At 40.1% G+C, this 10159-nt stretch overlaps 1 protein-coding gene across 5 annotated transcripts in view; it reads left to right on the top strand.

Moving 5' to 3' along the window:
• Window positions 1–203: 203 nt before the first annotated feature.
• Window positions 204–10159, top strand: part of SNX14 (sorting nexin 14) — a 45967-nt gene continuing 36011 nt past the window's right edge. For 3 of the 5 annotated variants that reach the window (XM_030267549.4, XM_032747233.3, XM_030267546.4), the window contains exons 1-5: window positions 204–416; window positions 503–623; window positions 1448–1524; window positions 1637–1715; window positions 8278–8321. In XM_030267549.4, coding sequence (XP_030123409.1) covers window positions 277–416; window positions 503–623; window positions 1448–1524; window positions 1637–1715; window positions 8278–8321 — 461 coding nt within the window. In that variant the 5' untranslated portion in view covers window positions 204–276. The remainder of the gene's footprint in view (window positions 417–502; window positions 624–1447; window positions 1525–1636; window positions 1716–8277; window positions 8322–10159) is intronic. The other 2 variants (XM_030267550.4, XM_030267548.4) reach the window with 1 other exon arrangement.

Genomic DNA, 10159 nt, shown 5'->3' with positions numbered 1-10159 from the left:
CGCACTTTCTGGCCGCTTGGCGCTGGGAACCCCTTGTTGTCCAGAGCCCAAGTATTTATAACGAGACCTTCTATTTACAGCGCCCAGCACGCTACGTGTCACAGCGCAGCTGCGGACGCCGCGGCGGGGCCTCAGGGACCGCGGGCACGGCTCCGCCCCGCCGCTGTCCCCGCCCGGCTGCGGGCGGCCCCTGACGCGGCCGCGGCGCCGCCATCAGCGGGCGCCGGCAGCGGAAGCGGCGCCGCCTCCGGCCCGGCCGGCGCGGGCAGGGCCGCCATGGGGGGCGTGCGGGCGGCCGGGCGGAGGCTGCTGCGGCGGCTGCGGGGCGCCGAGGGGCTGCGGGAGATCTGCCGGCAGTACCCGTTCTCCTGCTGCCTCCTGCTGGGGCTGGGCGCCGCCACCCTCCTCCTCAATCGGTAACCGGGCGGCCGGGCGGGCAGCCGGGCGCGGGCGGCGCTGCGTCCTCTCACACAGCGCCTTTTCCTTCCTGTGTGTCTGTAAGGTATCTTCATGTTCTGATGGTCTTCTGGTCCTTCGTGGCTGGGGTCGTCACCTTCTACTGTTCCTTGGGACCGGACTCCCTCCTGCCCAATATTCTGTTCACAATAAAATATAAACCCAAGGTAAATATGCCTGTGAAGAGTCTTGTGCTTTTTAAAAATATGATAAGAATCTGTATGGAGACAATTTTTGTCTAATCCTAGCTGCTTTCAGAAATACTGTGCGTCAGTACAGCTCATACACTCCTTCTGACAGGTGTTTTGTGGCAAATAAATGATGGTTAGTACTTTGAATTCTTTGCGTGTTTCTGCATAGTGCCATCAAATCCACATGTGGCTGCAAGGCCGGTTGTTGGAGTGTTCAAGGATGTCGTTTCCTGCTTCCCTCATTGTACATTTTGCAGTGGAGAAACTATGTTGTTGTTTGCTTCTTTAGTGGGGATTTTTCTTTTCTAAAGTTGTCCTCCTTTTGGCAGGCCAGTGTTGAGTCTTTTTTGCTTACTGTAATTGAAATTCTCTAAGCAGTACTGCACTTCAAAGAGAAAAATATTCCCAAAGCAAATTGCTCTTTTCTAACTTAAAACAATTCAGTGTAGAATTTCATGGGGCTAAAAAGGTAGAGTTGCAGTAGGTCAAGACTATGAGTAAGGCAGAAAAATCATCTGGTCTGTTGCTAAACTGATTATTGTACGGTGAGGTGAGTGGAGATGTGAAAAGATACCTGTGTCCTCTCACTTTGTTTCAGCAGTAGCAATTTTTCTTTTAAGATTCGGTTGTTTTTCATTCCATGCTTTGTTATCTTGTTTTCCTGATGGAAGAATAAGTTTGTCTTTATTCAGTTCTCTGTAACAGCTCTGAAAGGAAATGCTCTGAAAGGAAATTCACAAATGTGTCTGTATTAATAGAGTCATTATTTTGGAGAATGTAAACTTGTCCAAATCTCTTAGCAGCTGGAATTGCCGGAGCTGTTTCCCCAGGGTCACAGCTGTGCTGTATGTGGCAAGGTCAAATGCAAGAGGCACAGGTAAATTACATATGTGGCACTCATAAGATTGGTACTGCTACCACTTTACACACCACAGTAGGAAACTGTCAATTGCACATTGTTACATAAATTTCTCCATGCTCTCCTACAGACCTACTTTGCTTCTGGAAAACTATCAGCCATGGCTGGATCTGAAAGTGCCTTCCAAGGTTGATGCATCACTTTCAGAGGTAATTGGTACATCATTTCTTTCGTACATTCTGTACATTCAGTACAAATTCTGCAGGTTTTTATTACATGTCTTTGAAACCTTTTGCTTCTGGTTCACTAGATAGTTCATATGTACCTTGCAGGTGTTTTAACTTGTTCATGTAAAAGTCAAGTCAAAGGAATGTTTGCTGGAAGCAGGGAGCCAAGATGGCCTGCTTTTAAACATGGACTGCTTGTGTAGCAGTGCACCTAGAACACAGAAAAAATGTCTGTGCAAATTGGGAAGAATAATGGAAAGAACAATTAAAATTGAACACATGCTTGAGTCTTAAAAAGTTAAGGATTTCAGCCTGCTTAGTTTCTTGTAGTTGAGGGTAAAAGATGATTTGCTCCAGTTACAAAAGTTCTGTGATGAAGATCATAATTTGATGGTAGGGACCCTACAAGAAAGATGGAAAAAAGACTGTTAAAAGAACATGGGGGAATGGATTCAAACTGATAGAGTAGGTTTAGATTAGATATTGAGAAGAAATTCTTTACTGTGAGCATGATGAGGTGCTGGAACAGGTTGCCTAGAGAACTTTTGGTTGCCCTATGCCTGGAAGTGTTTGAAGCCAGGTGGGATGGAGCAGCCTGGCCAAGTGGAAGGTGCCCATGGTACAGTATGGGAACTAGATGATCTCTAAGGTCTTTTCCAACCCAAACCATTCCATTAATCTATTTAAAATTATCAGACAAGGCTGTAACAAACTGTCTTAAAAAAGAAATTGCTGAATTTACTCAAAGAAGAACAGCATATGTATCTTCTGTAGCAAGACCGTGAATCAGTAATTTTGTTTTGTTCTAATCTTTTTTTAAAAATAGCTGTTTGAAGAGCAGTTTTTCTTTGGACTTGGTTTTTGTTTGTTTCCTTGATTAGTAATTTTTGAAATGTATTGGGAGCTAAACAGATAAGCTTTGTCTTTTTTGAAGCTAGGGAAATACACAAGCACATATGTAGATTAATATCCATTTATTTAGAATTCCAACTTTGGGGTTCTGTGGTAGGAGGATGAAGAACTGGCATGGCAGAAGTGAGTCAGTTTTTGTGTGTCAGTTCTTGCAATTAACAGCATGGTGTATGGAGTCAGAGCCATGTGTGTCTGTGGTATAAGCTAAAACTTCAGCTCTATGAGATGTTGTCCCAAGCATGGCCCACTGAAGGAGTGGGAGGAGAATGAAAACATTAAGGAAGGAATGGACAGTTAAGGAATGTTTTTAGAAAACAACAGGTAACAACTTGTTGACTTCCACTAGTTGGATGAAGTGACTTCTGTGATTTCAGAAATAAACTTTTATTCTTTTAAAGTTACTTAATCTGTTTTTTAAACTAATTTTAAGTGCATTAAAATGACAATATTGCTGAATAGAATTTCAATAGACTCTTGCTTTAATAATAGAATGTAAAATAAATGCTTCTAGGCATTTAATATTTTTAGGATTTGGGGTACCAAATAACTGTGGCAGTCTAACCAAGGATGTTGTAAATGCTGAAGAACTGGAAATTTTCTTGTTTGGCTTAAATGGGAATTTGATGCTGAAAAGGGTCTTTGTAGTATCTCTTTGCAAGTGATATGAGTAGATACCACAGTTATCTTCTTGGCATTTTGTATGTGGTTGCTGTAGTTCTGCTTTTACTGAAATAGTGGCCTTTTCTTTGCTGTTACTTTTCACTTCAGTGGTGTGTCCCAGGCCCTGCTTTATTTAGCACTGCAGATGTGGGTTATGTGTATCCATGCCCATGCTTCTCATTACCTCCTTTGTGCGCTTAACTGGAGGGAAGAACCAGGCCTGAGTTCTGGATCTTCCCAGGGCAGCGAGCCAGGGTCACCCTCCTCGAGGTAGCCTGAGCCACCTTTTTCACCTGTGTTGGACAGATACTGTTTGGCATGAGACATCTCATTGCATGGTTCCTCATTGTAGTTCTTCTCTACTGGTTTAAAAGGGTAGCAAGGGGTTCTGCTCACACCATATTCCTCTTGACCACATGCTCTGAGGATGCAGCATGTAATGCTGGCCTGGAATTGGATAGCCTGCTTCAGGTTGGAAGGAGAGACTGCTCTTATTTTCTTTTCCTCGTTAGTCATACATTAGAGAGAAGCTGATACAGTGTAAAATGAATTAAGGTTAATTAGATTCTAAAGGAGTGTGGAGTGCAGCCTGTTTCTAAAAAGCTGTTCCTTCCAATACTTGGAATAATTTTTGATTTTTTAAATTATGTTTTAATTTTTCTAGTTCTTTTTTTGCAGCTTGAAGAATTTTGGCCATATTCTCATTTCCAAATGTTTCTAATTTGAACCAGGTGTATAGCCTTCAAACTTGTGTTTTCAAGTGCTTTCAGAATAATTTAATACACACTCAAATCAGAAGAAATCCAAGTTTTCCTCACAAGTATGGATTTTTCTTCTTGGATTGTGATGATAGTTTGTCTCACTTAGCAAATTCTTAACCTTTGCAGCCTTGTTTTAGTCTATTCAGCTGCGGTGCATGGTTTAGAAAAATAACAAAACCTGTGCCTGGACATTCCTCCCTGTGCTTGTTGTTATAGTTGAAGGCTAAACTGTCTCAACCATATGTCCATCAATATTTTATAATTTGGGCTGCATCCTGCACCAAAATAAAGCAGTGACTTAAGTATAATTTTGTTTCCATTTTTTAATCAATTTTGCATTATATTTGTTTCTACAATGTTTTCTTTCTTTTTGAATTAGGACATTATATCAGTTGGTCAGTTTTACATTGTGTGTAATCCAGGTGCTACAGATTGTATAAAGGAGAATTTAATCCTCTTGTTCTGTTAATGAATTCATCTTTTTCTCTACAATTTCATTTTTGATATGTGAGGGACAGTTACAAGTCAAGTCTGTAGAAAGCTGCTCAGCTACTCTCTGTCAGCATGCTGAATAAAAAGTCTCACTGGATCACGGTGCTGCTGTCTTTTGATCTCACTTTTTTAATTCTTCTCAGGTTCTTGATTCAATTATAAGACTATAATTTTTTGTTTTCTAAAAGCAAGAAATAGACAAATGCATGACAAGAAATCAGTTATTGCTGGAATGTGCTCTTTGCAAGTCCTGAAATCTTGCAGTAACACAATGGAGTGTATACTTTCATATTGGAATGGCTTGTTCTAGCCCCAGGAAGTGGCCTCAGCTGTCAGGTTGTGCTGTCTTTTGAGACTTTATAATTGTTATTGTGGTTTTTGTACCAAATCATTGCTCCTTTCTGTTCTAATTGGGCCTGGTAGTTCTGATCTGCTACTGATTCAGTCATCACTTTTCTCTACAGTTCCTCCTCCTGACAATTGGGGTCAGTTGTGTGGCAGTCCCCAAAAAGTTCCTCTCAGCAGCAAAGACCGACTAGCTTGCAGTGTTACAGTTCATGCTAGAAAATAATTTCTCTTTTTTTTTTTTTTTTTTTTTTTTTTAAATTCAGCTGCTGTTTATATTGCTACCTGCTGCATTTGGCTTTACAGTTGTAATCTCTTTCCAATTTCAAGCTGCCCATGCATAGTAAAACCAGTCATTTTGCAAAATGCTTGAAAAAATAGGTAGATTTTAAATGAAATTACTCATCATTTGTATTTAAAACTGGAGAATAATACTTTACAGACAAGGAAATGGCTTATCATTAGCTGTCATTTTTTGAGGTGTCCCATCTACTTCATTGGCGTGTGTGAAGTGTGAGCAATTGAGCCTGAATAATATTTTTGTTGTTGGTAGAATGGAAGTGGGTACACATGTCCTGCTTCCCCAGTGCTTCATGAAAATGCAGTGGATGATGGGGCAATTTTTTTTCTGTCCAGCAGAATCACACTGACACAGGCTGGAATGCTGATAGGGTTGGAAAAACAGTATGGACTTCATGCTTTGAAATCCAGTTAGTGGCAGTCAATGGCTTATTACTTCTGGAGTACTTAGATTTTTGCAGTAGGGATGATTTCACACAGTAGCTCTGCTTTAACTTCTGTACAGCACCTTGGTGGAATGGAGCATCATACTTAACTGCCTCTGCCATGCCATGTGTTTAATTGATTTGCAAGTAGGGGCTGCTCTCTGTGTCCACACATTTTTTATTAGGGTCATATAGGTAATCTGAGTACTAGCAAAATTTGTCTCACCTTCTGATATCTTGACCAGCGATAAGTGGACTCCAGTGAAAAGTGCATTTTGAGTTAGTTGTCTGTCTCTGTGCATGCTGTCTCTGTGTCTTTGCCTAGTGGGATTGCAGTGTTCTGTGGAAGCAGTACCAAGAGTACTTGCTCTTACAGTGTGGCTGTGGAAGAGAAACACTGGCAAGTCTGCAAAATGGTTCGGCTGGCGCTCAGTTACTACAACATGGGATGAGTCTGAAGGAGACTTTGTCTTCCACTTCTGAGTGGGAAGGATCATCAGGTCTTGCACCTTTTTTTACTTTCCTTGCTTATTTAATAACCATGGGAAGATGAATCTCAGAAGCATGTTTTGCTGAGGCAGCAGTAAGGATCAGATCTCTCACTGTTGGAAACAATTCTTCTAGTGCCTTCAGAGGCCTCTATAGGACTATAGAGGAAGTGAGGACCAAAAAGTTATGTTAGCATCTGATGAACTGAATTTGTAGTGGCACATTCATGGAAGGCTTGATAGACAGGCTCTCAGTTCAAAAGTAGTCATAAATGAAAAAGATGTTTCAAGAGGAGTTCATTGTATCCCTTTGAATGCACTGTTCCATGCTTGAAGGCTCTGCAAGTGCGCTTTCCACTCCAAAAAGAAGATGCTCTGCTGCTGTTGCTCCTGATGGGGAGGCACAGAGGAAAAGTGGAGGAAAAAGGAAAAGGGCTCCTTTAATAGACAGATGTATTTTTTTGCAAGCTTTCTGTAAGGCACTTCTGAAGAGTGCACTTTGAACTTTGAAAGAGGTTTATTTTCACAATACTTGCGAGACTGAGATTTCTGTGGAGTAAATTGGTGGCTCATGTAGTGGTATGGAAGCTATCAGGGAAATCAGTTTAAGTAGTCTAATATACTGCTTTTAAGGCCAATGGCCTGTGATTGCTGACTGGAGCTGGATGAGGACTCCTTTCTATTGTCTGAAGATTAACTTTCATAGAAGGTTCTCTGGGATTCCTTAGTCTATTCTAGACTGGGAATTGAAGCATCTGTTGTCATTTCCTTCACCCTTACACCCTGCTTATAAATAGAAATATGAGATGGGAGGTGGGATGACACAGGACAACATGATAAAACATTTAGCTTACCCATCCATCATTAGCACATGATGGTATTACAGTTTTGAGATCTATTACTGCTGTAGCATGTAAGGGTAGGAGAAAAGACACTGATGACTTTGTGTGGTCCATAACACAGACATCTAATGTTATCCCAAGCTGCAAAACATCTCTTCAGAGAGAGGGGAAGAAAATCACTGAAGTGGAACAGCTGGAGAAGAGAAAGTAGCTTATCCAATCTGAGTAGGTGATATTCTTACTAGTGAAGACAGAAAAAGAGTATTCATGAGTTGCTCACCTCTGAAGGGTTGAGAAGAATTAAAAAGGCCATGTGTGTTTCTTATTGAGTATGCTTTTATAATCATGAGAGGAGCAGAACCATGTAATACCCTAAAGATAGTATAAATTTAGTATGTCTCGAATTCTTGCAGTGCATACTGTGTGAATGAATGCAGCAGCAGATCTTGTAGGAAGAATAGCATTTACTCTCATGAATGACACTTGTGCATCAGCTGTTACATTCAGCTTTCCTTTCTAACAGACTTCCCATTTTTATTTGTACATGGTGGCTTTGGAAAACCTTTCCTTCAGCAGAACATGGTGAGCAGCCTCACATAGCAGCACATGTATTCTCTCTTACTCTCCTCATCAGCATTGATGCTGTTGGGGGTAAACTGATCTCTAAAACACTGATTCAATTAAAGGGATAGGTTGCAGTGGGAGAAGGTAGTGTGGGTGATATCTTGGGGCTATAGTGGAGAAAGAGGAATCTTAAGAAAACTTCATCCTTTTGTCTCCTTCCTTGTTACGGCTGGCTTTCATAGGAATTGCTATTTATGACTCTTCTTTTGCTTTCTTTGAGAGTAGTGAGCATACAGGAATGACTGTCCCACCTTGAAGGTGGAGATTTGGGTGAAAAAGGATGGAGGTGTGTGTAAGTGTAGTATGTAACTGTGCCTATGGGATGCTCCATGCTGCATCAGAAAAGAACAGGGACTGATCTGAAAATCTAGGGATGGGCTATTTAAGGTAAGACTACAATTTTTGTAGCATTTGCCTGGTAGTGGCCATGGCACTGTGCTTCATGTTACTGATAGTACTTGTGGCAGATGTTTCTTGTTGATACCTGATGAAACCATTGCTTTGTTACTTGCCGAAAGTATTGATTACAATGCAAAATGGTTGATCTAGCAACAAGATCACAACTTAGACATTATGTTTTATCATGTATAAATTATGTCCTTTGAGTTTTGGAGGGTGTTTGTGATGTTAACTTTCTAACAGGGATTTGTAGTAAACTGTTTATTTTATAACATGGTTGTCTTTGTTCTGCACAGGTGCTTGAGTTGGTGCTGGAAAACTTTATTTATCCATGGTACAGGTATGAGCTTTACCTAAAAGTTACTATTTTTAATATCATAAATATTTGTCAACCTGTTTAAGAAGTTTGACACCTGAAAATAAACATTTCTGTTTCCTTAGGGAAAGGTAAAGCATACTTTTGAGTGCTAGAAATAATTGTTTTATTGCCTTCTAGCAGAGTAGAACAGATTTTTTAATAATGTAGTTAAAATAGAGGTGGTTCTGAAATTTAGATTTCATCCTAAAAACGCTTCTCGATTGTCTATTTTTATATGTTCATTTTGTGATAACTCTTACTTGGAACTAAATACACATTGATGAAAATCTCTGTAAAAATTCAACCCGTCACTACCTCTGAAATTTACTTCCAGATTAGAAGCATACTGATTTATCACATTGCTTAAAAAAAAAACCAAAAAACTTTGCAGGGTTTTAAAGAAAAGATATTTAGAATATCTATGGCAAACTTGTTGAAGATCATCTTATAAATTTCCTACATTTAAGACTGTCGGTGATTATTTTGTGCTGAATAGAATAGTACTGTGCAAATAACTATTAAATAGTGAATAAAGAAAAGATTATGGCTGATGATTTTTTTCTGTGTTGTTTTCTTTTTCTTTTGGGTTTTCTTCCTTGTACTTTTATGTATTAGTTAGTGCTTTGCAGTATTTGTAAGAAGATAATAAAATTTTTCTAACTGATAATGCTGGTATTAATGTGTTAAAACAACACCTTGCCTTAATTCTTAAATTTGACTTTTTCATGGAATGGAAAGTTCAAATTGTCCTAAAAAAATTATGCTTTATTTTATTTTTACTCTGTGTCGTTTGGATTGTTTTCTATCTCTGGGACCCAAAAGTTACTGTTCAGACTTCTTTGCCTCTTGGGTTTTTGATTGTGGCCAATACTTCATGTCCCACCTTTAAATTTGTGTGTTGAATATGCTGAAGTGTAAAACTTCACTGCTGATGCAAACAGCAGAGGGAGCTTTAGCACCACGTGTTGTGAATGCAAGTTGGAAATCTCAAGGTTTTAAACTTTCAAATACAGAAAACTAGAGCATATTCTATTGGGTTGTTGATAAAGTAACAAATGTAAGACAACCATCTCCTGTATTGCATGATTGGAAAACAGTTTTTTCTTGGCTGGTGGAAGGTGTCTTTAACGTCTTTATTATGGACTGACAAGAAAACTTGGCTTCCACCAATTAACTTATCTCTTTGACTGCCAAGGCAGTGGAAGTCTGGAATACATCATCTGGTGGGGATAATAATTCACTATATATATAATGTACAGTTTGAAATGCAGTGTAAAATACACTTTGTATGAAGCCAGCCAGCCTACATTCTGCTCCACCCTGCCCTCTGGTGAGCAGTGTAGGTGTTCCTGCCCTAAGTTCTGTATGGCTGCACCTCCGGATTTTCAACTAGTTCCGTAAATTCACACCATGCGGAAGAAATCTAACAAGCTTTCAGTGAACCTGAAATACTGGGAGTTCAGTGAAGCAATTCTACAGGAAACAGCTCGGTCCTGAAAGGCTTAAACTGAAACCTGAAAGGTTTAAACTGAAACCTGAAAGGTTTCTGTTTAACAGTAGTAATGTCAGAGCTGATGCTATTTAGTCTAGACATTCAGGTGTTTCCAGCAGGGGGTCTGCAGGGGGACCTGAACTGTGTCTGTGTGCCATAGCTGGTTGTAGAGCATGTCAGCTCTGACTTTCCCTACTCTAGCTGTACCTGCACTGTTGGCAAAGCTGACATCACCTGGGAGTGAGGATTCCTGCATCCAGGACATGTTTGTTTTCTGAGCAAACGAGCCTCACTCAAGGTTAATTCTTCCCAGAGCCTTTGCATCCAT

This window comes from Taeniopygia guttata, chromosome 3, assembly GCF_048771995.1.
Source record: "Taeniopygia guttata chromosome 3, bTaeGut7.mat, whole genome shotgun sequence".
In the NCBI taxonomy this organism is placed as follows: Eukaryota; Metazoa; Chordata; class Aves; order Passeriformes; family Estrildidae; genus Taeniopygia; species Taeniopygia guttata.
This window is presented reverse-complemented; position numbering and strand designations above follow the sequence as displayed.